This window comes from Prionailurus bengalensis, chromosome D4, assembly GCF_016509475.1.
Source record: "Prionailurus bengalensis isolate Pbe53 chromosome D4, Fcat_Pben_1.1_paternal_pri, whole genome shotgun sequence".
NCBI lineage: Eukaryota > Metazoa > Chordata > Mammalia > Carnivora > Felidae > Prionailurus > Prionailurus bengalensis.
Genome location: NC_057359.1, coordinates 88,039,477 through 88,066,116, shown reverse-complemented (window position 1 = coordinate 88,066,116; position 26,640 = coordinate 88,039,477). Strand labels below are relative to the sequence as shown.

The following is a 26,640-nucleotide window of genomic DNA, read 5'->3' as shown; positions in this document are numbered from 1 at the left end:
ACCCCATAACTGTGGGCCACCAACCCAGTTTCTCCAAACCTGCATTTCTTTATCTGTCTAATGGGGATAACAAGAGTTACCCACCCTCCCTCCCCGGGGTTGCCATGCGGCCGTAAGAAGGTTCTGCCGGGCTCCCCGAGCATCTGCCTGGTCCCCAGCGCACAGCACGTGTCCACTTACAGCCGCAGCCCCTGTCAACACCACCTTTACAGCTTCCCCAGACCTAGAGCAGAGCCGGTGGGCAGGACCTGGCCTCTTCCCCACCCCCCCCCCAACCCCGTTAACAAGCTGGCAGGACCTGAATGCAGGGCTCAGTACGCCTATAGACACGTTTTCATGGGGCGCCTTCTGGTGCGGGGGCCGGGCTGGGACACGGGCAGGCAGGGGACCCACAGAGGCTCCCCCCTGACCTGGGCCCTGCCGCAGCGTCCCTTTTGGTCTCACCGTGACTCGCTTTCCCCTCCCTGCCAAGAGCTTGAATTACATGATTAAGGGCTCCGTGTGCACCAAGGTCATGAGACATCCATTCCACAAATGTGTGCCACGCTCCTTGCTGTGCCCCCTCGGGGCTGGGCCTGGGGCCACTCTGAGGACAGATCGGAGCTGGCTCCCACCCTCCCGGCTCCCGGCCTGCAGAAGGAAAGGACCTGGGTGCTGGATATGAGCTGGACTTCGGCATCCCAGGGGCAGGGCGTGGTCGAGGGAGGCTATGCGGGCTGCAGGGCGGGAGCTGAGCTTTAGGGGAGGAAGGGAATTAACCCCAGAGTCTGTCTGCCTAGAGCAGAGACCATGTTCTCCCCCTACAGCCCTGGCTGGCAGCAGCCACTGGAGCCCAAGGGCTCTGGGACCCGGGGGGGAAGAGGGGGGAAGCTTGGAGACCAGGGGCAGGATTGCTAATGTGCTAAGGCGGCCAAAAGAGGGGACTAGGCCGGTGGCGATGGCTCAGCCATGGGGTCAAGGCTGAGAAGCTGTCCACTCGTCCCCATTCCCACGAGCACCTACTTGACCCAGCTCAGGGCAAGACCCTGGGGCCCGGAGGGTCCTGCCCCTGCAACAGAGAGACCCCGATGCCTCTGTCCCCACCTCCTCTCTTAGGCAGCAGCTCCGGCCCAGGCATAGGACCCACATTAACCGCTGCCGACTGCCCAGGCGAGGTCCGCTTGCCCCGGCTCCTGCCCGCCGGACCCGCTGAGTTTCACGCTGCGGCCTCCCCAGAGCCTCGCCCGGTGCCTGGCACTGGGGAGCGCGACACGAATAGCCACCGAGTAATTACCAACACAGTGACCCACGCAGCATGTCTAGACAGCATCCAGATGGGCCTGAGATCGGACACCAGCGCTGCCCCGCGTGTGTTCTGTGACCTTAGCTGAGTCACCTCCTTCTCATCTGTAAATGGGAGGAGCCACACCCCTCGGCGTCTCAAGCGGGGGCCGGGGCTTGATAAACGCTGGCTACCCGAGGGGACCCTGGCCAGGCGTGTGGTGCTCTCTCGGGCTACACGGGGGCCCTCCACCTCTTCTCACTTTTGACACCTCTGCCGCCAAACCCCGAGGTGCAGCCCTGACCCCACAGCCCTTCCTGCCGCCCCCCCCCCGGGCCCTCCCCCTACATCTTTGTCTCAGCCTGTTCTGTCCCTTCTGTCTGCATCCCCACCAGTTTCCCTGCCTGTGGTTTCTCTCCGCGTCTGCCAGGAATCCTATCCCAGAGGAACCCATACTCCGGGGCTGTACTGGGTTCCTTTCACGCAGCGAGATGGGAAGAGAGAAGGAGAGAGAGAGAGACAGAGAGAGAGAGAGAGAGAGAGAGAGGAGGAAAAAAATCAAAGCCCACATATTGGTTCCAGATGTGGCCTGCTCCCCCAGCCCTTCTCCAACTATTTAATTAAATTCCCCCAGACAGCCAGGAGGGTTTCTTAATGATCAAATTTCCCGGCTTCCCTCCACTCTGTCTCCCTGACGGATGGCCGGCCAGATTCTTCCTGCGTTCGCTTTGCCAAGCAGGGCCGGTGGGGGTGGCGTGGAGGGCTTTCTGGGGAGCACAAAGAACCCTGTGCCCGCCTCTTGCCCTCCCTCCTTCCCCAAGGGATCTGAGCCATCCCTTGGTGGAGCCTGATGGGGCCTGGCGACAGTGGCTGGAGCGGGGTGGGGGGGGGGGGGGCCCACGGTCCCGTCCTTCGAGCTCTGCCTCTGGGCAGGCCTGCCAGGAACTGAAGCCGACTGGGCACCAGCAGGTTTCAGATCGGGGAGTCCCTGGAATCAGGACTCTGGGCTCACGGACCAGCCAGAGATGGGGCTCAGACCTCCCGGGGGCCCTCCCCACGCCCACTTGGCTCAGAGAGGGCAAAGCCTGTGCCAAGACCACACGGACCTGCTTGCCAGGAGAGGCGGAGGCAGGGTGACCAGCATTTAGGAGGTGAGCATCTGCCAGGGAGAGGCCTGGGCACTATTTCTCAGGATGGTTCCCCCATGTGAAGCTAAGAGTGTCTCTCAGTAAGCCCCCCGACTTCTGGAGCGGGAGGACATGTGGGCAAGCCTCGAGACCACCAGCTTTTTCTTCTTGGTTTTTGTTTTTTTTTTGAATGTTTATTCATTTTTGAGAGAAAGAGAGGGAGAGAGACAGAGTGTGAGTGGGGACCGGGCAGAGAGAGAGGGAGGCGCAGAATCCGAAGCAGGCTCCGGGCTCCGGGCTGTCAGCACAGAGCCCGACGCGGGGCCCGAACTCACAGAACCGTGAGATCACGACCTGAGCCGTAGTCGGACGCTCAACCGACTGACCGCCCCCAGGCGCCCCGAAACCACCGTCGTCTTGTGTAGACGGGGCAGTGAGGCTGGGAAAGGGCCAGGCCCGAGCCTGGGCCCCAGAAGCCTCCCTGTCTTGGGGCGAGGGGGCCTGAAGGGCTCTGTATGGACTGAACGTTTGTGCCCCCCAGGTTCATATGTTGAAGCCCTGACCTCCGAGCTGATGGTATTAGGAGGTGGGGCCGTTGGAAGGTAATTACCTAATTAGGTTGGATGAGGTCATGAGGGTGGAACCCCAGGATGGGATTAGCGCCCTTACCAGGAGGACCAGAGTCGCCAGAATGCGTTCTTTGCACGCACAGGAAGAAGTGAGCACAGAGTGAGAGTGGCCGCCCATGAGCCAAGAGGTGAGGCCTCAACATGAAGCCCACCTTACTGGCGCCTTGATCTTGGACTCCCCAGCCTCCAGAACCGGGAGGAATGAATGCTGTTTAAGCCCCCCAGTCTACGGTATTTTGCTACGGCAGCTTGAACAGCTAAGACAGGCTCGGAGCACCTTCACAGCCTGTCCGCCTGGGCTTATAAGGCCCTGAGGACCCACCTCATCTGGAAAAGCCAGGCACCAGGACCTCCTGGTAGTGTCTGGGGGGCATGGGGAGGGACCATGTCAGGGAGGAGGCTGCCCTTGGTCAGCAGGGGTGGGTTCCCCTCAGTGCTTCTTAGGAGAACAAACGGAGGGAGGGAGGGGACAGGAAAAGTCTTCCCCGGCCCAGCCAAGATCCCATCACCTGCTCCTCCTGGCTTCCTGGTCCCTCAGTTTCCCCCTGCGCCCACAGAGGATTGGGCCTCTGGGAGAGGAGAATCGGGGCCTTGTCCTTCCAAAGAGGGCCAAGCAGGTTCTGGTCTTGAGGGTCCGGCGTCAGGGTGGGGTCAGGGTGTGGGGGGCGGGGAAGGAGGACGGGGGAGGGGGCGAGCGGCGGGGGCGGGGGGGGGTGGGGGGGGCAGGGGAGGAGAGCAGCCTGGAGGAAGCCTGGTGTGTGTGTGGCGGGGAGGGGGGGGTGGTGAGGCGGGCCCATGACCCAGCTTCGGAAATATGCCCAGCCCTCCAGCTCTGTGCCTCGGTGCCCCTGCGCGTGTGTGTGCGTGTGCGTGTGTGTGTGTGTGTGTGTGTGTACAAGGATGTGTCTGAGAAAGTATGTGTGAGAGAGGGTGGGTGTGTGAGGCTGTGTCGGGGAGAGTGTGACAGGGTGTGAGCACGTCTTGTGAGTGTGACTGGTGTCGGGCACACACGTGTAAGCGTTTCTGAGAACGGGTGGGCACGTGAGGGCTGGGACAGGTTAAGAGCCAGGGTCTTCAGAGCCAGGGTGTGAACCCCGGCTGGGCCCGCTGGCTGTGAGTCGGCCTGTCTCTCAGCCTCAGGCTACGATGACGTAGGAACCCTGCCACCACTTCCTTCCGGGGGTGTCACGACTGGTCAATGAGCTCACACACGCGTCAGGCTTCTAATTCAATTCACAGGACACGGCGACGCACTCCACCAAAGTCCACCGTTGTTAACAATTTATCCCTCACCGTCCCGCTGGGCCCTGTGATGCCCCAGGGGACAGGGGGGGAGGAAACGAATCAGGTGCTAATTCCAGGCTGGGAGGGCCCAGAAGAAGGGGGCTCGGGGGGGCCTCCGGGGCAGGTGACCTGTGTGCTGGGCGGATGTCACTTGACAGCGTTGGGAGGAGAAAGATTTTGTGGACAGCGCGGGGCCCGGCCCTGGTGTTCATGGATAGATGCCCGAGATACGGGAGGGGTGTGCAGGGCCTGATTCGCTGCCTGTGGCCGATTCGGCGTCCCGAGTCTCAGGCAAGAAAGACACTCATTGGTACAAAGGCAGGAAATACACAGAAACACAAAGAAGATAAAACTTCCCGAGATCCCAGCGCCCGGAAGCCATCACCGCTGACATCTTGCCGCGGGGCCGTGGCAATGACCCCTGCCTCCGTACACATGCATACACGGGCACACATATACACGGCACTTTTTCCCCAGGGGCAATCGTACCGTACCTACTATTCTCGGACTCACTTTGTTGAACCGCTCTGGGGCAGAGTCTCATATGAGGTAAGTCCCATAGGGCAGCTCTTACCACTGTTGGCGTTGGACACCTGGAGAGGCTAGACTTCTCCCTTCATGTCTGTTAACCGTTTCTCATCCTTTGTGACTCACCGGGGTGTGTCCTCGGCCCATTTTTCTGTTAGTGCTTTTGTCTGCTTGTTGTTGATTTTCAACAGTTCTTTATATATTCAGGCCATCCCTCTCTACACATCGCGCAGTCAGAGGGACTCCCAAGCTCCCTGGGGCAGGGACTGATCAGCCAGAGTCCGGGCACGCAGTGCCTGGCTCCAGGACACCCAGGCTGCCCAGGAATCCTGGAATTGGGTGGCCGGAGGTGGCTAGGCTGGCAGGGCAGCGAGGGGCAGTGGCAAGGAAAGAAGAGAGAAGGTTCAGAACTTGAAAATCAGAGGCTCTGAGTGACAGGGCCTTAATGGGAGGCAGATGGAGAAAACAAGGTTGCCCTTGCTGACAGGAGGGAGGGCAAGGGTCAAGGAACTTTCTAAAGATAGGGGCCTGGGACGACAGGCAGGCGGCAGGGTGGCTCCACAGTGTGATGCCCAGGGGCTGTGACAGAGCAGGGGTCAGCTCCTTACTCCTGCTTGTGCAGACCCTCTGAGGCCCACACCCAGAGGAGCCGCAAGGCAGAAGGCCAGATATTTGGAAGAGCACCCCCCGCCCCCAGACCTGGGTTGGAGTCTCAACCCAGCTGTGCAACATTGGGCGAGCCTCTAAACCTCTCTGAGCCTGTTTCCTCGTTTGAAAAATAGGCAGATACCATCATTCCCTTAATGGGACTTGTTGAGATTGGCGAGTCAAGCATTCAGCACAGGGCTTGGCACATTAGAAGGGCTCAGGACACGAAAGTTAACTCGTTGTTACTTTTCCGGTCACAGGACAATCCCAGTCTTCTTGTCGGCAGAGCCCCTCAGCGGGCAACAAGGACCTCTTCGTGGGCTCCGAGACCGTCAGAGCTTGAGGCGCCTTCAGGTTACAGGTAAGGAAACTGAGGCCCAGAGACCAGAAGGGCCATGCCTGGGGTCACCCATCAGCGCGGTCTCAACTGGGTCCTGCAAAGAGACATGTTCAAGCCCCGGCCTCTGGTACTTTTGACTGGGACCTTATTTGGAAGTAGAGGTTTGTTTTTCTTTGGCAAATGCGATCAAGTTAAAACGAATTCATACCAGATCAGGATGGGCCCTCAATCCAAGGGCTGGGGTCGTTCAGAAAGGACAAGGTGACTTGGACAGGGACACGGATATAGGGAGGAAGGCCACTTGAACACAGAGGTAGGCAAAAATTGGAGTGAAGCGGCCATAAGCTAAGGAAAGCCGGGGGCCACCAGAAGCTGTCAGAGGCCAGAAAGGAACTCTCCCTTAGAGTCTTTGGAGGGAGTCTGTCCCTGCCGACGCTTTGATTTCGGACTTCTGGCTCCCAGGACCGCCCAGTTTGTGACGCTTTGCTACGCCAGCCTTAGGAAACCAGTGGAGGCAGGCAGAAGCTGGCCTCAGCTGAGGTGGTCGCCCCCGGTCTGCCCTGGAGCCCATTCTCAACAGGCCTCCTCCGGTTACTCACCACCTGCCCTGGGGTAAGTCAGGCCCCTCTGGGTGCCTCAGGCCCCTGACCTGTGCCACGGAGCAAGGGACCTTGGATCAAATGGGAAGGGCTACGGAGGCTCTGGGTTGCCTGTCGGCTGCTACACCATTCAGGACCTTGGAATCAATCGAGAGGCAGGCTGTGGAGCCTTAAAATAGAGGCAGACATCCCTTCTCCCACCAGGGTAACACCTTGGGGAGACCGAGGCACACAGGGGCAAGTGCCCCATTCAGATGCTCATTGTGGCCAGATGGGAATTTGGGCCCAGGCGCCCAATCTTCTGATTTTATGAGATAGCGCCGTATCAACGTGAGCAAAATTTCCCGGTGTCACTCAAGACGACACTTCTTTTCTGGGGTGAGGGCCAAGGCAGGCATGTGCTGGGAGCCACAGACCCCGTGCTCTGCATCCCTTCTGCCAAGCCCAAGCTGCCCACTCCCACCCCTCTTTCTTGCCCCGTTAGGCAATGATGGTGGAGGCCAAAAGGTGCCAAAAGGTCAATCCTCATTGAGCGCCCGATGAGGATTTTGACAGCTTGCCACTTGATCGGCACAACAACCTTGTAAACTTAGCAACAGTAACAGCCAGCAATGAACTGCGCAGCCCCTGCCGCCTACTAGTCGCTGCTGGGTCCCCAGGGAGCGACCTAGCAAGAGTGCTTGATGGTGTCTCCTGGGTCAATCTGTTCTGCTCTTGGAGGGGGTGGAGGGGAGCACACAGACAAATCACAGGCACGTCGGATTGTCTTCAAACGCCTCTCTAGACCTTCTCTCCTTTGCTCAACAACTCTTGCCAGGTGCCAGATGGGAGGGATTTCCAAGGGCACGTGGTGGGGGCGGGAGGCCGAGGCACCATGCCAGCGCGGGGACCCGCACACCTCCTCAGAAAGGGCTTTTCCAGAATCAGGAAGACATCAGGCCTCCAATATGGGACTCCGGGTTGTGGAGGTTCACATGTATGGCCTTACAGGAAGATGCCTAAGTGGCTCCAGGTTTGGGTTCCTTCCTGATAGATTCCACTTCCCTGATATTAACAGAGTTCTTGATCCGAGGATCTCGGGTGTGTGCGAGTATCCCCTCTTTAACGGATTAGAAAATTAAAGGTCACTGAGGCCATCCAGGCGGAAATTGGAAGGAGCTGGCATGGCAGCCTGAAGGGCCAGGAGCTCCTGGGGACAGAGAATAAGGAATTGTCCCCACCACCCGTCGGGGCGTGTGGGCATCCACTCAGCGTTGGGGAGAGGCGAGAGCCAGGCCAAGCCGGAGGGAGTCCTGGTCCGATCCGAGTCCAGGGCGGCTGGGCGGCGCCCGGGGTTCGAGTCACCTCCACCGCCCCGGTGCTAGCGCAGCGGCCAGCCTGGGCGCGCTATGGGCGGAGCTCGGACGGCGCCCAGCGGCCGCGGACGGGATCGCAGGGCGGAGCAGGGCCGGGCCGGGCCGGGCCGGGCCGAGGCGGGCCCGCGGTGGGTGGCGCTCAGGTTGGCCGGCAGGCCCTCGCCCTCCACTCCCCGGGGGCCGGTGTCCGGGACACCCCCGGCGCTCTCCCCGGGTCGCGCCGCGGTTCCTCCGAGCCCGCAGGGGGCGCTGTCGCCGCCGCTCGCTTTCCTGGGCGCCGCGGACCGGAAGTGAGGGGGTCACTTCCGGCGCGGAGCAGCGGGGTGGAAGGCGGGCCGGCCGGCGGGGCGCGGGGGCTGGACCTGCAGAAGCCGGGTCGAGCCCGCTGCCTCCGGAGCGCGCACAGTCGGCGTCTGGGCCTCGGCGGAAGGTGCGGCCACCCTGCCGCGCCCGGGGCCGCCGCCATGCCGTTCCTGCACGGCTTCCGGAGGATCATCTTCGAGTACCAGCCGCTGGTGGATGCGATTCTGGGCTCCCTGGGGATCCAGGACCCTGAGCGGCAGGAGCCTCTGGACGGGTAACTAGCTTCCTTGCCGCCGACGCTGCCGCCCTTCGGCTGTCACTGCAAGTGTGACGGGGGCGGCTGCGGCCCCGCTCCGCAGATGAAGTTGCGTTGCTTCGAGCGTGAGCTCCTGCACCTGGCTCGAATCTTGCCCCCGGCAGGATGGAGGGTGCTCGAGGCCGGCGGAGGGAGGCCTGCAGGGTGGAGTGGCGGCCGGGCCTCCGCCTCGGTGCCCCACCCTGTGCGCTGTCGGCCCGCTGCCGGTTGCAGGGGAGCAGGGTGGAGTCCGAGGGCCCCGGGTTTTACCCCAGAGCGGTGCGAACCTGAACTTTCTGTAAATGAGTTTGCATTTTACGTAGACAGGAGCGGGTGTATCCGTGAACTTGTGGGAACGGTGTCAGAGAGTGAGGCGTTCAGGGATACGTCAGCGAGCTAAACAAAACCCCCAGCCTTCCTGGTGCTTCTGCATCAGAGGAGAGAGACTGAGGATCACGAGTCAGGTGTCTGCATATTCCGTGCAGTGGAGAAGAGCGCAGAGGAAATGGGGAAGCCGGTGTGTGTGTCTGGGATCCTTTGGAATTTGAAACACAGCGGTTATCATGCGTCTCTCTAGGGACTTGGGTGGAAACACAGGTTTTTCTTCATCACCGCTCTGTTCACTTTGAGACTTGTTCTGAAAACACAGTGTAAGGTGTTTCCTTAACTCCAAGGCCGTTTGGGGGGGGGCCTTTTGTAGTCCCAGAATTTTTGCTTTGTATGCATGGTGCGCTCCCCCCTCCCCGGGGCTGGGGAACCAGACGGATTCCTGCCCAGGCAGTAAGGATGGAACCTTGATCTTGACGACTGAAGGGTGGCGGACGGATGACGCTAAGGGAGTGGGGAGCACTGGTGGGGAGGGGAAGCCTCACTCAGAGGAGCAGGTGGCGGCCAGGGAAAGAGAGCTGCGTGCAGGTTCACGGAGCTGTCCGCGGGCCTGCGCTTTTGGGGAAAGGCTCGGCAGGTCTTGGAGGTCCGCGCTGGCCGGGCAGGTGGCGTTGGGGCTGGGGTGTGAAGGGCCACCTTCTGGGGACTGGGAAGCTAAAAGCCTCCGAGTGTGGGCGGGGGAGGAGGGCCTGGCTGCGGGGGGTGTTGCCTGGGCTGCTCTGGCAACTTCTGCAGCTCAGGGATGGTCCGTGCCCGGGGAAGGAGTGGTCGCAGCAGCACGGCTGTGTGAGGCTTTGTTCCCAAGCCAGGGACCAGATTCTCTGGGCACCTTGGGAGGAGGCTGGAGAAAGCCCCAGTTCTTTCTCAGCAACCCCGAGGGGCCGGCTGGGGTTAAAAGATCCAGCTCGCTCTGTCTCTACCGCAGACCTTTTCCGAAGAGACGTTCTGCCCCGTGGAACCAGGGCCCTGCCGGGGGGGGGGGGGGGGGGGGGGGGGGGGGGGGGGGGGGGGGGGGGAGACCGCCCGCCCGCCCAGGCTGGCGGGTCCCACAGCCGTGCCCACCCTCACCCGGTCCGCCCCTCTCCTGCCCCAGGTCCAGTTATGTTGCCAGCGAGGAGAGCCGGATCCTGGTTCTCACTGAGCTGCTGGAGAGAAAGGCCCACTCCCCTTTTTACCAGGAAGGTGTGAGCAACGCCCTGCTGAAGATGGCCGAGCTGGGGCTGACCCGGGCGGCCGATGTTCTCCTGCGCAACGGGGCCAACCTCAACTTTGAAGGTCAGCTGGAGCCCAGGGGGGCCAGGGGCGGGTAGGTGGCTTGAGCGTGGCTGGGCTTCGGGTGGGCCACGTCTTCAGGCGCCGCTGTTCTTGTTCCCTCGGGAGCTGCCTCCCTCCTTCCTTCCGCGGGGGACCACTGAGGCAGCCCGTCCCCCTGCTTCCCGCCTCTGGTCCAAGAGCGAGTTTGTTGCTGCTTCCGCCGTGTGACTGATTCAGCAAACTCTCCCGGCTCCCAGCGAAATCCCTGCTTCCGTTATCGTGAAAACGCGGCTGGTGGCACTGTGCCCAGAGCGCGGGGAGAGCAATTTCTGAGCCGTCTCGTTCTGAGCCGTCTCACATTTGGCTCACGCCAGAGGGAGAGGGGCAAACACAGAAGCTACACTGGGTGTAAGTCACGGCAGGACCGGGTTGGCTTCTAGCTTCTAAGTGCCGGCGGTGGGGATGGAACCGGTTTTCCTCTCCGGCTTGCTCGCCAGGAGGGCGGGGTCAACCAGGAGACGTTCAGGGCTGACCTGGGACCAGATGGGGGTCTTTGAGCCGACCCAGGCTGTGGCCAGGCGTGCCTCCCCCCCCCCCCCCCCCGCCCCATCTGATGACAGGCTTAGAGGGCGCTAGGGTCCCAGGCTCCCGGAGGGCCGGCCCAAGAGCTGAGGGGCGGGGGCTGTTACAAAGTCAGTTACCCGGACACTGGCTTTGAGGACGTGGCTGTCACTACTGGGGTTGAGGAGTTGTCAGTCTGGGTGTTTCTCCCAGCCGCCCGAGAAGGGGCGCCCCCTGTCTTATGGTTCCGTTTTAGAGAAGAGGAGAGTAAAACCGAGACAGATTAGCTGCCCCCCCCCCCCCCCCCCCCGCCACTGGAATGGCGCCACGACCCTGACCGAGCTCTGACTGCAGAGCTTGCGCTCTAGTATCTGATGAGGACGGCCGTGTCCTGACCCTGACCCCTCGTGGTGCCGGGAGCCTGGGCCACCCCAGGGGGCGGGTGTGCTGGGGCTGAGCCCGAGGCCAGGTCCTGGGGTCCCACAAGGAGGTGGTGATAGGCAGGACTGACATCAGCCGTGTCTGTGCCTTCAGACCCCGTCACCTACTACACCGCCCTGCACATCGCCGTCCTGCGAAACCAGCCCGACATGGTGGAGCTGCTGGTGCGCCACGGGGCCGACATTAACCGGAGGGACCGGGTAAGGGCGGCCCCAGCCTGCTCTGAAGCAGGGACGTGGCGGGGGCGGGGGGGGGGCACGAGCAGCTTCCCAGGCCCCCAGGCCAACTCCGCTGTGCTCTCTTGCCTCAGATCCACGAGAGCAGCCCCTTGGACCTGGCCAGCGAGGAGCCGGAGCGCCTGCCCTGCCTGCAGCGCCTCCTGGACCTCGGGGCAGACGTCAATGCGGCCGACAAGCACGGTGGGTGCCCCCGGCGGGAAAGCGGGACGGCCGTGCGCCAGGTGCCTCGTGCGGGACACCCACAGCGGCCCAGGACAGAGGCTAGGTGGGCGTGCGGGCTGGACGCAGCTCGTGCGATGACGCAGCGCAGCGGACGCACGGGTGCATCTTGCTGACCCGCCGCAGAGGCTTTAGGGAAGTAGAAGCGGCACAGCCCTTGGCCCTGCGCCGGCCGCTTGAGGGCTCTCTGGGGGAGGAGGCGGGGCACGCGTGCGCTCAGATTCTGCCGGGGGAGCCGTGGCTTCTCGGGAAAGCCTCGGCCCAGGCCTCAGGCAGCGTCTGAGTGTCCAGGAACCCTTCTGTTCCTGGTTGTGTGCGGGTGGAAAGACAATGACCAGAAACCTGTCACCCTCAGCCCTGGCTCTGAGAGGTCAGTCCTTTTTGAAGTTGGCCTTCTGGGGGTGTCTGGCTGCAACTCTTGATCTCGGGGTTGTGAGTTCGAGCCCCACGTTAGGTGCAGAGATGACTTAAAAAAATAAGATCTTTGGATGGGGTGCCTGGGCGGCTCGGTCGGGCACCCGACTCTTGATTTCAGCTCAGGTCATGATCTCAGGTTTGTGGGATTGAGTCCTGAGCAGGGCTCCTTGCTGACAGCACAGGGCCTGCTTGGGATTCTCTCCCTGCTCCTCCCCTGCTCATACACACATTTTCTCTCTCTCTCAAACTGAATAAACTTAGGGGCGCCTGGGGGGCTCGGTCGGTGGAGTGTCCGACTTCGGCTCAGGTCATGATCTCACGGTTCGTGGGTTCGAGCCCCGCACCAGGTTCTGTGCTGACGGCTCGGGGCCTGGAGCCTGCTTCGGATTCCGTGTCTCCTCTCTCTGCCCCTCCCCCTGCTCACGCTCTCTCTCTCTGTCTCTCTCTCTCTCAAAAATGAATAGACATTAAAAAATTTAAGAAGACACAAAAAACAAAGTTCATTTTGTGATCCTGTTTTCCCTGCACCTCGGGGGTTGCCCTGACCTCGGCTTCCTGGCCAGACTCCTCCTCATTCTTTCTCTGTAGGGAAGACCGCGCTGCTGCACGCACTGGCCAGCAGTGACGGGGTGCAGATCTACAACACCGAGAACATCCGGCTCTTATTGGAAGGAGGTGAGGCGCGTCCCCAGTTCCCTGTCCTCTCGCGGTGAAACGTTAAGCGTCACTTTGCAGGGGTTTGAGATCTTCTCCCACCTTCTGTTTTCTTGACCGGCCCTTGCAGGGGCAGACGTCAAGGCCACCACCAAAGACGGGGACACCGTGTTCACCTGCATCATCTTCCTGCTCGGGGAGACGGTGGGAGGGGACAAGGACGAGGCCCAGATGATCAGCCGCTTCTGCTTCCAAGTCACGAAGCTGCTGCTGGCCCACGGGGCCGACCCCAGCGAGTGCCCGGCCCACGAGTCCCTCACCCACATCTGCCTTAAGAGCTTCAAACTGCATTTCCCTCTCCTGCGCTTCCTGCTGGAGTCCGGAGCAGCCTATAACTGTTCCCTCCACGGTGCGTCCTGCTGGTCTGGCTTCCACATCATCTTCGAGAGGCTCTGTTCGCACCCGGGCTGCGCGGAAGACGAGAGCCACGTGGACCTGCTGCGCAAAGCCGAGACCGTCCTGGATCTCATGGTGACTAATTCCCAGAAACTCCAGCTGCCCGAAAACTTCGATATCCACCCCGTGGGCAGCCTGGCAGAGAAGATCCAGGCCCTTCACTTCTCCTTGAGGCAGCTGGAGAGCTATCCCCCGTCCCTCAAGCACCTGTGTCGCGTTTACATCCGCCTCTACCTTCAGCCCTGGCCTGTGGATGTGAAGGTCAAAGCCCTGCCTCTGCCCGACAGGCTGAAGTGGTACCTCCTTAGTGAGCACAGCGGTACCACGGAGGAGGACATCTGATCACTCCCCGACTGAAGGCGGCGGGGTCTGGGCAGCTCAGCCCGCTGGCGGATTTCAGTACCTGTGGCAGCCTTGGGGAGAACCTTCGGGCCTTCTGTCAGAAGGTACGGGTTGGGAGACGAGACTTCATCCGTACTGAGTACCAAGAAAACCAGGTGGGGCCTGGCAGCTAGTCATTCCAGTGGGAAAAGGCTTGGTCTTCCAGGGGGACCGCCCCCCAAGTCTCAACCACACTGGGAAAAGGGACAGGGTTTAGATTTGGGACAAGCATACACTCTGTTAATTTGAGGGCAGCACCGGGCAGGGTAGCTGTGAGGCCGGGTCCCGCTGAGAGCCGCAGGAGGCTGGTCTGTCCTGCGTGGGGCCCAGCGGATGCGAGGAAGCACGTGGGCCCGTCAGGGCACGGCCCGGCCTAGGCCGCCCTTCCCCCCTCCCCCCGTGAGATTACGTCACCCACAGAAGTGCTCCTGGCGGACTAAGGAGAAGAGCGAGCCGAGCCCTGCTGCCTCTGGCAGCTCTGGGACCAGGTCACCCAACGGCCCCGGACCGGGCTCTGGTGGCAGCTCTGTGCCAAACCTGGGATCTCGGGGGACCGTGCCTTCTGCTACAAAGTAATCCCGCGTGACCAGGGACAGCCCTTTCCAAGATGTCTCCATGTCGCGCGGGGTCCGTCTGGCGAAGAAAGCCACCAGTGCTGACGGCTGACTGTGCTGCTGTACAGGCTGAGCCCCCAGCAAGCCGAGCGCGAGTCGCGTGGGTCACTGAATTGTGTCACTGCCTAGGAAGGAAGCTGAGGCAAGTAAATGATTCACGCTAACGTGAGACGTTGTTCTTGGCTCTCAAGATCCTTGTGTAACGTTCCGGCCCCTCGGCGCCCCTCCCCAGCCTAGGATCAAGGCTCCCACCGCAGCCACTGTGTGGGCAGCACGTGGGGGGCACGGTTTTCAGGTAGCACGACGCTGCTGCCCCATAAAGATGACCTCCGCCCCAGACCGGCTAGGACCTTTCCAATACGGGATTCACCCTTTTATTTTGTGACTTTGGCGAACGTTCACCGAGAAGCCGCAAGGCACAGCCCAGAGTGAGGCTACGGACTCCCTTGCCGTAGGCTGTTGTGATGCTCACGTTAGGGACACCAGGGCTCAATCGCCAAACAGAACTTAGAACGTGAACGTCCCAGCGGCTGCAGGAGGCACCGCAAAGGCTCAGGCAGGGAGGGTGCAGATGGCCGGCCGCGGCTCCGCTGCCCAGCCCCTCTCCCTCGCCCCCCGCCCCCCCCCCCCCCCCCCCCCCCCCCCCCCCCCCCCCCCCCCCCCCCCCGGGAAAAAGTCCTCAACAGCCAAGAATTCTCTTAAGGCACCCAGGCCTGGGGCCGGAAGGCCAGGTGGTGGTAAGGGGCATCCGGGGACTCGCCAGGGGCCCTGGAGTCACACGGGTCTGTACCGCGGTCCCTGCCTGCCAGGGCAGCAGAGCCGGGCTCCAGCCTCTCCGCTCCGTGTGGGCCACACCCTTCCCCGCTGGGTCCCCGTCAGGCCTTCTGAAAAAGAGTCCAGTGAGCGGCGGCAGACAGGTGTATTTCGAGGTCTTGCTCCGCGTCCCCGAGCCATCGTCATGGAGCCTCCGGGTCTTGCCCCGCTGCCAGCCCCCCACCCTGCGCGGCGCCGGTCCCTTACTCCTGCCGGTCCCTGCTCATCTCAGGGCTAAGCTGTACACGTGATAGATCTCGTCGGGAAGGTTCTCCTGGCGCTCCTGGGCTAGCAGGCTGAGGCCCGCGCTGCGGATGATCCTGTGGACCACCTCGAGGCCCCGGCACACGCTGCTGTCCACGTCATCCAGGATCACGCCCTCCTGGGCCATGTTGTCTTTGATGACAATGATGCCGTTGGGGCGCAGGCCCTGCTTGCAGCGCCGCAGGAACTCGGCCAGGTGCTGATCAGTCAGGTGACCTGGGGACCGCAGAGGCTGGGGTCACTAGGGAGCGGCACAAGCGTGTACCCGCCACTGGCCGTTCCCTTCCGCTTCCCGACTGAGCTCGCCCTCTGTGTGAACACAGCCTCCCTGGCTCTCGGCAGCCCGGAGATGTAAGAGAAAACCGGCTCAGAAGTCACCCACCCAGGGCAGTCACAAAGCATGCAGCTGGGATCTCACCCTCACTGGGCGACTTCTGGGCCCTGCCCAACCCCATGCTCCACCCACCCCCGTCAGGCCTGGATTGCGGGAGCACAGCGGAGTTCCTGCCCTGCCCTGCCCTAAAACTCCAGACAGGCTTTTTAGAAGCCCAAAATACAGGGCCAGGCCCGGTGTGTCCCTGGCGGGTCTGGAGTCCACCACGGAACGGGTGGCCAGCTGCTGGTACGGTGGCCTGCGGCCGGGTCAGCAGCCCGGGAAGAGCACGCGGGGTGCGCGAGGGGGCGGCAGGGCGCGGCTCGCTCTCTGAGCAGCAGGGACAGCCACGGCTTCGGTGCTTCCTCTTACTAAACACTGGGGTGCCCGGGTGGCTCAGCTCAGTCAGCTAAGCGGCCCGACTGGATTTTGGCTCAGATCATGGTCTCAACGATTCGTGAGCTCAAGCCCCGCATCAGGCTCTGCGCCGACAGCTCGGGCTTCTCTCTCTGCCCTTCCCCTGCACGCGTGTACGTGCTCTCTCAAAATAAACTTAAAAAAACTTACAAAACCTCATTCCCACTTTCTTCAGTGTGCCTAAGTTCTTGCTCATTGACGTTTTTTCGACACAAAACTGCCCCCAAATGCGTCCTATAACAGGTACTGACACAACACGGAAAGGGTACTTGCAGGGAATGTTTCCCACGGTCCTGGCGGACCCAGGGAGGACCGGAGAAATCCCCGCCACCCCGCCTGCCGCAGGGGCCCCCAAGGCCTCAGGGCGGTGGGGGGGGGGGGGACCCACCTCTGCCGCGGGAGGTGTGTGGGAGGTGGAGAGGGCCGCGAGAAGCTCACCTATCACCCACTGGATCCAGATGACATCGTAGGAGTTAGGCTCGGGGCTGAAGTCCTGGAGGCCGCAGCAGAAGTAGTTCCTCACCCTCTTGCCCTCCTCCCCCAGGTAGGTCTTGGCTTTAATCAGAAAGTCTTCGGTCACGTCCACCATATCCACCACTCCAAAGAGCGGCAGGAGCAGCCGCTTGGTGATCCGGCCTATGCCGGCCCCGCAGTCCAAGGCACAGGAGGTCCCCGTCTTGTTTGGGCCTTCCTAAGAAGCAGGGAAGGCACAGACTCCATGAGGACGGCTCAGAAAGCCAGAGGGACCCTGTCCCCGCGAAGGGGCTGTTCCTCCCGAGCTCCCAGAGTTACTCAAATCAGAGGACCGGGCACAGGCTGGCGGCTGGCAGGCGTGGGGTCGTCAGTGGGCAGGAGCGCGGCACATTCTCGTCCCGGGCCACACGCTTCTAAGCTGAGCGCCAACCTGCACTTACAGGCGAGCGCCTGAATGGGTGCGTTTAATCCCTCTTACTCCCGAGACCCCGTTAAGACAACAGAACGTGAAAAGAACTCAAGCAGTGAGAGAATGAAAGGGCGGTCAGGGATTCTCACCCGTTTTCACAGACCTGGAAAGATGGAACGTGGGTGGGGGAACAGCAAGTAGCATGGGGAGCACGCAGCCTCTGACGCTCACCAGGGGAGAGAGGAGGAGGAGGGGGAGGGCCGGGGAGATGCCAGCCCGGCACAGAGGAGGGCAGAGCGGGCGAGGGGGTGAGGAGCTGGGAGCCTGCCTTCAGCAGAACAGCCAACACCATGGCCCAGGGGCCCGCAAACTCGGCAAGACAGCAAAGGACTCGGCCTCGGCAGAACCGAACAGTTAAGGGGAGACTCCGTTCTGGTGTCCGGGAGCCCCGGCACGGCGGCCAGCGCCCGTCTGGCAGCCTCGAGACAGAGGCCCCGGTCCACGCGCCACCCCCGCCCCAGCCTTTGAGGCCTGGGTCACTGACGCCAACAGCTAACCAGAGGCCTTGCGGGCTACGCATAAGAGGTGGCGCCCCGTGCAAACCAGGTGGGGCCGCCAGGGCGACATCCTCTGCTCCTGGAGAGCACACCAGACCTGCCTACCCTCAAAAACCTCTGCAGGAACTTCCGGGAGCTGCTGATGTCGATGCTGGAGATGTGGCCATACCCCCCGAGCATGCCGTCCACGGTGGGCGGGACTTCCTTCCAGTACGTCTTAGCCTTCGAATAGAACTGTTTCTCATCTTCGATCACCTCACTCGTCATGCTGTCACCAACCGACTCAGCTCAGGCACCAAACTCGGCAGCAGTGCCTCCTGAACAAGAAAAAGAGCAAGTCAACAAGGCAGAGAGCCCCCGTCTCACCTCCACGCTTCAACGGTCACACAACCCTGCCTGCTGCAGGGAAACGTCCAGTGTCCCCAAAACCGCGTACACGCGTTGGATGACAGGGCCTTGCCTCTTGTATTCAAGTCATTTTGCAAAGTCCCCTTTGTACCCGAGGAGGAGACCCAGAGTCCTGGGCTGCGAGTCCTTCCCTTACTGTACGTGACACCTGACCCGACGGCTTCTCACCCTCGGCTATAGAGAACCCCAATCTACACTTGAGGAAAGCAAAGCAAGGAACCCCAGCCTTCCACGGTGGACGTCCCGGCTGGTCCCGGGAGGGCCTGGGGGAGTCCACACACCTCCCTCCCTCTCTCTGCGGAGCACAGAATGAAGCTCGCTGTGGGGTCCGGTCCTTTGTTAACCATGAGCCGGACCCTGTGCCAGGTGCTGTGCTGGGAACTGAGGAGACAGCTTACGGAAACCGCCCCCCGCACACAATGGCAACCGTGCAGGGCTGCAGACAAACACAAGGTGTGGGCGCGGCCCACCCCAGGGGAGGCACTGCCCCGGGGAGTCAAAGAAGGAATCCCCAGGGATGACAACACATCAGCTGAAAGGAAAGGTGAGGAAGAGCTCACTAAGCCAACGGGCAAGCCTGCTCCAGGGGGAGAGGTGAGAACGGCGCACGGAGAGCCGTCGCGACTGGAAACACAGGGTCCGGGGGGACATGACATTAGACTCCTCCCTAAAGAGCAGTGAGCCTGAGCTACTCTACGTTAAGCAGGCGGATGTGTTCTGGAAGGCTGTGTTGGCAGCTGTGTGGAATCCGGGCAAGAGTGAAAGCAGACAGGACAAGAGGGTGTCGGGAGAACAGGGGAGGGGCAGCTACGAAGCAAGAGCCGGGGCCGGGGGGGCGGGGCCGGCCACTCAGGCCAGGGAGGGACAGAAGGGTCACACCTCTGCCGGGAGGCGCGGTCACTCTTCCGCCAGCTCACTACACACTTGCAAGTGCTGGTCTGGTTGCTCCGAGATAAAGCCCGGCCCTCAGAGGGCTTCCGGTCCAGCGGGAGACAGAAGCGAGCGGAACACAAGGCAGAAACAGGCCGCTTGCTGAGCCACAAGTGCTGTGGGAACTCAGAGAGGGGCAGATGGGTGGGGGGCAGCCGAGCTCGGCCCTCAAAGACCAGGATTGCTAGGCGGCCGGGGAGGGCACAGGCAGAGGCAGAGACGGCCTGGGCTGGCAGGAACGCAGACAGAGGAAGAGGGTGTCATGGGAGGGGGGCTCAGACAGGCAGACTGGGCCTGGATTGCAGGGGGGCCCCCCGAGGACAGGTGGGGGACGTGGGTCTAGCCTGTTGGTAATGGGAAATCAACCAGCCGAGGGTTTCTGAAGGGCCCCAGGTGGGCGGCTGGGCCGGGAGCTGCGGCGGGACCACGGGCACACGGGGACCAGCAGGAGCCGGGGCAAGGGGTGGCAGCACAGAAGCGAGACCAGACAGGGTCTGGGGCGGGGGCGGCAGTGCCTGCTCCGCACGCGCGCGCTTCCCATCGGCCACTGGATCGTCACGACCGACCGTGAGCCCGGCGCCACGATCACCCCGCCTCACCCCGCCTCACCCGGCAGTGCAGCGGGATCTGATGCAGAAGAGGGCTGCGTGCCTCACCCAGGGTCAAGAGGCCACGCTCCTCCCTCGTGGGCAGCTCATCCTCGGCACAGGCTCTCAGCCTGAGTGTCACGTGCTCAGAGGCCCTCCCTGACCAGCCCCGCCAAGGTGGCTTCCTCCAGCCCCCTGATCCAGTCCGCTTGCTGCCTCCAGAACGCGTACGTGTATCTGCGATTACACTGTTGCCTCCGCCCGGATGGAAGCTCCGGAGGCGTGACCGCACCTTTTCACCACTGTGTCCCGGCACCAAGCCCACACGAGTCCCTTAGCGCAGGGGTGAAAGCCCCCCCATCCGCCACCTTTACATCACTCCACTGGGTGGCCGCTAAGTCGCTGACTCCTGGAACGCAGGGCAACTGAGGAAAGCCTCGTGTGGAACCTGGGGAGAGTGCTCGAAAACAAGAGAAACCCCCCGGGATGGAGAACTACTTAGGGGTTCCGAGACAAGTAATCAGACCGGAAGCAGGAAAGTGCCCCCCCCCCCCCCCGGACGGGCACGCAGCCCTCGGATCAAAATTTAGAGACCACAAGAGAAGGGCGGGGAACGGAACACGAGAAAAGCTGAAGCATTTTCACCGGCCACGTTCATTACGAGCCTAGCCCCCGATGCACAACTGTACTCTGAACTTGTCCTACGAGACCAGGAATCTTCCAGAAGCAGCAGGCTCACCTCTGCCCAACAACTCAGGACTGCTCCTCACTGCTGCCTCGGTGAGCCCTTTCCGGGCAACCCAGCCAGCAGGCAGGGCCACCAGGGGAGGGCCCTCCTCCCCACCCCCCTGGCTCCTTCCCAGACTCAGACGTCCCCCACGGACGAGGCCACACGCCGACCCCCTGAGGAACCAGAAGAGAACCGACAGCTTCCACGTGCCCTAGCGGGTCCAGTTCTTAGATCTGTGACTGTCACCGTGTCCACCCTCTCGAGCCCTTCTGCGGCGCAGGGAGAGTCCTCCAGCCCCCCTCAGATCCTCCAATCAGCTCTCAGGCTGATGTTCCAGCTCCACTGTTCAGGTACGAGGGTCTGGGACCACAGTGAAGACAAGTTCCAAGCACCGTGTCCATCGAAGAGCCCTTCGAGGGAGCAGGCCGGAGGGGCCCTGGTTCTAAATACGGCGTCTCTCCACGCTGGCTCGCCGCCACGTCCCACCCAGAAAGAGACAGCGGCACAGGGCCGGCAAGAATGAACTCTCGCTGCGACCCTGAGATACACGGTAAGCAAAGGAACGCAGAAACCTCCCGATGCCCAGGAACGCCAGCTGTGGTAGAGTGGGCATCGCTGCGGGCCCCGGGCGGGCCACTAGCCTGAACGTCACCAAGGAGCTGGGTTTGGGGGCCCCACAGCCACCACCACCCAGGAAGGACGGCATCGGCCAGCGGCGCCCCCACGCAGCGCTCACACGGGAGCCTGGCAACGCCGACCCTTCCCCACCAGCCCCCACCAGTCTTGGCGAACCGCTGGTTTCGCCCTCGCAGCTGTCTCCCCACTGGCCCGGGAGCTCCTTGGAGAACACCCGCGACACCCTGAGATCGACCCCTGTATCGCTCTCGAACCACACGCAGCACACAGGCCTTCAACAGAAAGTTCACTCCCGCCAGCTGACCAGAATAAATGTGGGGCCCGACCCTCCCCTGGCGGTGTCTGCCTTTCCCCCCAGGAGGTAAGCTTCCTGGAGGCAGGGACATGACCTCACACCCCCTCAGCGCAGCACCTGACACAAGGTGGCTGTCTGCTAGTTGGTTGTTGAATGACCCAAAGAATGAGCCTTGTCTGGCCAGTCAGTTTCCACTTTTCGGAAAACCTACAGAAATCCAACCGTTCCAAACTGGGAACACTGAAGGCCATTACCGACAACGTGAGTTTTTGCTTTACCGAAAGCTTTCCAGCATGGTCTCTTTAAATGTCAAGGTTCTCTGAATAATCTAATTTACAAGAACTCCACTTACAGGCAGATTCTAAGAACAGGCCAGGGGAGGGACGTCTGGGCCGAGACATGGCAAGCGTAATTTTGACATTTGTTCCAACAGCTGATTCATTAGTGAACGTGACTCCGTGGGGCCCTGTCTACACTTTGTCTCCCAGCGTCCCGACTGCAGTGGGCAGGAGGTCCCTGGGAGCCAGAGGGAACAGTCGTCAGTCAAATGGCAGGAAGTCTCCCTATACTCTGCCCGGCGGGGGTGAGGGGCTGCAGGGCTCCAGGGCTAGGGAAAGGGCAGTCTGGCTCTGTGCGCACGCCAGGCGAGCCGGAAGAGGAAGAGAGGCCCTTTGCTCCTAGTGGGCTCTGTCACCTCCTCTTTCCCTCCAAGGTGTTTAGGGTGACAGGTGGGCAGTCGCCCCAGCTACCACTTCTCCCAGGATCCCTGGAAAAGAACGGTGTCCGAGCCGTGCCGGTCAGTGCTTTGTGGAGGCATCACACCCTCTCTGCAAAAGCCTGGAGGCCACAGGAGGCAGGAGTCTGCCTGGAGTTACCTCCTCCCCCTTGCAGCCTGCTGGACAGGGCCTGCTCTCCCTGGATTGGTGACAGCAGCTGGACATAAGGGAATGGCAAGGTGCTCTATGAAAAAGAAAGCAAAGGAAGGAGAAAGAAGACCAAAAAAAAAAAGGGGGGGGGCAGTGGGGAGAGATTTAAAAACAAACTAAGGCTCTGGGACACCCGGGTGGCTCAGTCGGTTGAACGTCCGACTTCGGCTCAGGTCACGATCTCCCGGCTCGTGAGTTCGAGCCCTGCATCCGGTTCTGTGCGGACAGCTCGGAGCCCGGAGCCTGCTTCGGATTCCGTGTCTCCCTCTCTCTCTGCCCCTCCCCCACTTGTGCTGTCTCACCGTCTCTCTATCTCTGTCTCAAAAATAAATTCAAACACATTTTAAAAAATTAAAAAAAAACAAGCAAAAAACCCAAGTCTCTGGTGGAGTCAAATACACCAGGTCTGAATCCTAGCTTTGCTTCTCACCGGCTGTGTTGTGTAAGCTCACATAAGACACTTCACCTCGGTTAAGTACACTTCTTTATCTATAAAACAGGAACAGCAATGCTGACGTCACAGGAAGGCTGGGATGATTAAAGGTGGGTATAAAAGCATCAAGTGACCCATAGAGTGCCAGGCACGCATTATTTCTGCCAAATGAGATTCTCATCAATTCTCACTGGCAATCCCAGAGATCAAACGAGATAAATACCCTGAAATGCCCTATAAACTGTAGAGCGTTGGACACTTCTAAGGGATTATTACTGTTATGCTGGGTGGTGGATTCGGGACACTCAAACAGCTCTGCAGACCTGCGGGAGAGGGGAGTGGGACGCTATCTCTGTGACTCTATAGCTTCTGGTCGCCACCAAAGCGTTCCAACCCTCCCCCCGGCTCCCCGGTCTACCGCTAGAAAACCATTCCACTAAGGGAGTGATGTGCCTTCAATGCACACAGGAAACCAGGAAGAGCACACGGAGGGAACCCAGACGTCTTACCACAGTCAAGGCCCTCCCAGGGCAATGATTCTACACGTCCAGACCGTCTGCAATCCTGCCCCACCCCACCGTCAGGGCCTCTGACACCAGCTGTCTCTGTCCCAGAGACATCCCGCCGCGCTGATGGGCAGCAGAGCCCGGGCCTTTCGTTCGATCTGGCAGCCCCTCCGCAAACAGGCTGACCTTGGCTCCAAGGGCTCTTGGCTGGCGAGCTCTCTTCTGAGCGGCACCTGTGTCGACCGTAACTGGGGCTGGATCCAAGGTGAAATAAGATAGCAACTCCCATGCAGCGGGCACTGCTCTGTGCCCGGCTCTGACCTGAGCAGTTTACTGAACCCTGACACCGACTCTCCGAGTGCCTGCTCTCCTTGTCCCCGCTTCTCCAGGGGAAACTGAGGCTCAGGCAGGGAAAGGGACTAGCTGCGACCCCGGAAGGGCGTCGGGGGAGGGGCTGCCCCGTCCAGGCTCCGGGTGCCCCGGCCTTCCCCTTCCACCAGCCCCCAGCGACCCCCTTGTCCGACCTCCCCGGGACGCGCACGTGGGGCCCCGGCAGCTCGCGCCGGGTCACGTGACGAGCCGGGACCTCAGGGCGCCGAGGCAGTTGGCGGTCGGGGCCACCTCTCCCCCGCCGGCCGCCGCTCCGCCTCGCGCTACTCACCCCGGGTGGGGGCTCCCGGGACCCGGGAGAAGAGGACGAGGAACAGGAAGCCGAAGGGAGGGCGGCGGCGGCAGCGAACCCCCCACAAGCCCACCGGCAGCTCCGTCAGACCACGGCCAGACGCGACACCTCGCGGCGCGCGCTGCCTTTGTCCGCACACGTCACTTCCGGGCGCCCGGGGGCGGGGCCGCGACTAGCTCCGCCCCACGGCCGGTTTGCCCCGCCCCGGTCGGCTTTCTGGTTCCTGGAAGCACCTCTCAGACTTAAAAGAGCCGGGGCGCCGCCGATCCTCTCCTGCCTCCAGCACGTGCACCGGTTCGTTTGGAGGCTGAAGGCTGGACGTTTAAAAACGAGCGTTCTGTGGGTTTTCCACCGGGGAGAAAGAGGGGAGGAGCCTCATTCCTCAAATCGTACCCATAACAATTTGCACCTTAAGATAATATGCAGAGCCAAGAGAGAGAGAAAGAAAAAAAGAAAAGAAGAAGAAAAAGAACCCTTGATGGCGCCAAGGGTTGATGCTACCTCAATTAAGCAGAACAAATCCTTGAAGTTTCCATTCCAAAAAGCCTGCCCTCCCACAGGTTCCTCCCACGTGTAGAAATTCTGGAGGGATACCTGAAAGCAATCTTGATGGAAATATGATGGGTTTGCACGTGGTAGGACTTGTGACCCTCTCCAAGGAGTCCTCTTCTTCCAGACTGGCGTGCTTACTCACTTCCCAATGCTCTGAGTGTTAAATTTGTAGGATATTGCCGGTGGAGCCTTCAGCCCTGTGCCTGCAGTGTGCTGTCAGTAAATAGACAATATTTATCATAAGTTCATTTTTCCTAAACTGACGTCCTGGTCTTAGATGCCTTCCTCTGGGCTTTGCACACAGGAAGTACTTCAGGTGTGTTTGCTCTAATGACATGAAAGCTGGGGAGGGGGACAGGCTGCAGCTGAGTCCCCCAAATCTGTTTATGTATATATTATTTGGCATCCTCTCCAGAGTACTCCAAATCAGACTTGGTTCCCCTGGCCTGGGCCCCTCTCCCAAGCTTCATTTTCCGTGGTCTCTAAGGGAAGAGGATAAATCCTGAACAATCTCAATTGCTGGATGTGGATTCTTCCTTTGGGGGCAGCTCTGAGCCCAGCTTTTCCAGGGGTGCCTAAAAATCCACCCCTACCTTTTTTTTGGATGGCTCAGTTGGTGGAGCATCCAACTTCATCAGGTCATGATCTCATAGTTCATGAGTTCGAGCCCCGCGTCAGGCTCTGTGCTGACCGCTCAGAGCCAGGAACCTGCTTCAGATTCTGTGTCTCCCTCTCTTTCTGCCCCTCCCCACTCATGCTCTGTCTTTCAAAAATAAGTAAACATTGAAAAAAAAAAAAAAAAGAAATCATGTAGTTAGTCTGGTGTTCCTCATCCATTATTTTATTTTTTTTATTTATTTTTTTTCAACGTTTTTTTATTTATTTTTGGGACAGAGAGAGACAGAGCATGAACGGGGGAGGGGCAGAGAGAGAGGGAGACACAGAATCGGAAACAGGCTCCAGGCTCCGAGCCATCAGCCCAGAGCCTGACGCGGGGCTCGAACTCACGGACCGCGAGATCATGACCTGGCTGAAGTCGGACGCTTAACCGACTGCGCCACCCAGGCGCCCCATTATTTTAAAAAATTCATGTACTCTTAGAATAAATGTAAAAAATGTTCACCTTTCCAGGGAATAGATATAAAAAGATTCACCTTCCTGGGGTGCCTGGGTGGCTCAGTCCGTTAAGCATCTGACTTTGGCTCAGGTCATGATCTCATAGTTCATGCGTTCGGGCCCCGCATTGGGCTCTGCGCTGGTGTGGAGGATGCTTGGGATTCTTGCTCTCTCCATTCTCTCTGCCCCTCCCCTGCTCATGCTTTCTCTTAAGATAAATAAACTTAAAAAAAAAAAAATGTTCACCTTCCCCACTCAATATTCCAACTTCCCAGGGAGGTACACCCTTCCATCCCTGGTTGAAGAGTATTTGCATAAAATGGAAATACACCGGCTATGATACTTCCTCCAGGCCGACTTGTAAAATTGTCAAATTATACCATGCCAGTGAAATTGCGGGGCCAAACAATCCTTCTCCCCCACTCCAATTTCACAACGCAAGCTTCTCCCCTGCCTCCTCCCAGCCAAGAGTCACGGATGGGGTCCAACAGTCTGTTTTACCACGGAGCCCTGAGAAAGGACAGCTTGTCCAGCATTTTGAACCAAATAGAAGCAGAGCCTGGACTGGAAATCAGTTCTCTTGGTTTCCAAGCCCACTGCCTTCTTACTGCCCAGCCTTCCAGTGGAAGCTGGGCTTCCAGACCTACCCAGCCCAAACTTGACCCACCTGGGCCTCCCAAATCCAGAGAGGGTAGCGGAACCCTGGCGTTTCCACCGCTGGCTTGGGCCCGGCTGCCCTGGTCAGGAGTCCCATCACCCCCTTGTGCGGGCAGCTTTGGCTTTCTGGGCACAAAGCCCCACCCTCTGTCTCCAGGCCTGAGGGACCACCGCTCCTCACATGGCCTTGGGTGAGGGGCGGATCACAATGACCCTGAAGAGGCCCAGGAGGGAGGCCTGGAGGGAGAGCAGGGAGGGTCCAGCAGATGGACCAGGCCGGGAAGATGGGCTCTCTCAAGGACCAACCCACCAGTTAGGGGGCTCCAAACTCGAGGGACCTCCTCAGGACTCACCCAGAAGCCCCACTAGGGTGAGTGTGATACCAGGAGTGTGATACCAGCTCAGAGCTGACAATAATCTGGGGGTGGGGTGTGATAGGGAGGAACCAGGCTCCAAGACCTCCCCGCCGACCCCCAACCCAGTGTCAAGATGCTGGGGGCAGGCGTGGAGCTCTGTCTCCCAAAGGGGAAGTTTGTTAAAAACAGGTGTCTTGGCCCCACCCCAGACCTACTGAGTTAGAACCTGGGGCATCCGCATTTTCAGCAAGCTCTCCACCCAAGGGGCCCTGGGGCCCCAGCAGGACCTCGCAACTGCTGGGCGGGTCTCTCCTTTCAAGCCTAATTCCCCGTGGTTTCCTAATTCCCCGTGGAGCGCTAACAGCGTGAACAGGACAGCAGCACTCCCGTGTGCTGAGCCACAAAGGGGGCAGGTGCTCCGTCACCCCATTCTACAGATAAAGGCACTAAGAAAAGGTAATCGATTGGCCTGTCCAAGGTTGCGAAGCTAGTAAGCAGCGGAACTGAGACTAAATCCTGAATTTCAA

General features: G+C 60.6%; 2 protein-coding genes across 7 annotated transcripts; one reads left to right on the top strand and one right to left on the bottom strand.

Moving 5' to 3' along the window:
- The first annotated feature begins 519 nt into the window (after positions 1–519).
- Positions 520–14,161, top strand: ASB6 (ankyrin repeat and SOCS box containing 6). Of its 3 annotated transcripts, XM_043565876.1 has the most exons (8): positions 520–639; positions 5,738–5,838; positions 6,280–6,429; positions 9,850–10,031; positions 11,106–11,212; positions 11,323–11,431; positions 12,476–12,562; positions 12,672–14,161. In XM_043565876.1, the coding sequence occupies exons 1-8, from the start codon at positions 535–537 to the stop codon at positions 13,337–13,339; spliced, it is 1,509 nt and encodes a 502-aa protein (XP_043421811.1). In that variant the 5' UTR covers positions 520–534; the 3' UTR covers positions 13,340–14,161. The 3 variants fall into 3 exon arrangements, with proteins under 3 accessions (XP_043421811.1, XP_043421813.1, XP_043421812.1); XM_043565878.1 differs by lacking the exon at positions 6,280–6,429; XM_043565877.1 differs by lacking the exons at positions 520–639; positions 5,738–5,838; positions 6,280–6,429 and adding an exon at positions 7,847–8,348.
- Positions 14,162–14,336: 175 nt separating this feature from the next.
- On the bottom strand, positions 14,337–26,138 carry NTMT1 (N-terminal Xaa-Pro-Lys N-methyltransferase 1). 4 transcript variants are annotated; one of them, XM_043565883.1, is made up of 5 exons: positions 25,768–26,138; positions 24,027–24,197; positions 17,405–17,616; positions 16,298–16,550; positions 14,337–15,285 (listed from the first exon to the last, which is right to left on the bottom strand). In XM_043565883.1, the coding sequence occupies exons 3-5, from the start codon at positions 17,564–17,566 to the stop codon at positions 15,029–15,031; spliced, it is 672 nt and encodes a 223-aa protein (XP_043421818.1). In that variant the 5' UTR covers positions 17,567–17,616; positions 24,027–24,197; positions 25,768–26,138; the 3' UTR covers positions 14,337–15,028. The 4 variants fall into 4 exon arrangements, with proteins under 4 accessions (XP_043421818.1, XP_043421816.1, XP_043421817.1 ...); XM_043565881.1 differs by lacking the exons at positions 24,027–24,197; positions 25,768–26,138 and adding an exon at positions 23,412–23,583; XM_043565882.1 differs by lacking the exons at positions 24,027–24,197; positions 25,768–26,138 and adding an exon at positions 22,937–23,575.
- Positions 26,139–26,640: the final 502 nt, after the last annotated feature.

What these genes read in the sequence shown, in the direction of transcription:
- ASB6 (XM_043565876.1), top strand. Translation starts at nt 535, where the DNA reads ATGTGTGCCACGCTCCTTGCTGTGCCCCCTCGGGGCTGGGCCTGGGGC. An exon ending in TACTCACCACCTGCCCTGGG is followed by an intron (nt 6,430 to 9,849) that starts GTAAGTCAGGCC and finishes CTCCTGCCCCAG; the next exon opens with GTCCAGTTATGTTGCCAGCG. An exon ending in ACATTAACCGGAGGGACCGG is followed by an intron (nt 11,213 to 11,322) that starts GTAAGGGCGGCC and finishes CTCTTGCCTCAG; the next exon opens with ATCCACGAGAGCAGCCCCTT.
- NTMT1 (XM_043565883.1), bottom strand. Translation starts at nt 17,566, where the DNA reads ATGACGAGTGAGGTGATCGAAGATGAGAAACAGTTCTATTCGAAGGCT. An exon ending in TCCTGCAGAGGTTTTTGAGG is followed by an intron (nt 16,551 to 17,404) that starts GTAGGCAGGTCT and finishes CCTGCTTCTTAG; the next exon opens with GAAGGCCCAAACAAGACGGG. An exon ending in CTGGATCCAGTGGGTGATAG is followed by an intron (nt 15,286 to 16,297) that starts GTGAGCTTCTCG and finishes TGCGGTCCCCAG; the next exon opens with GTCACCTGACTGATCAGCAC.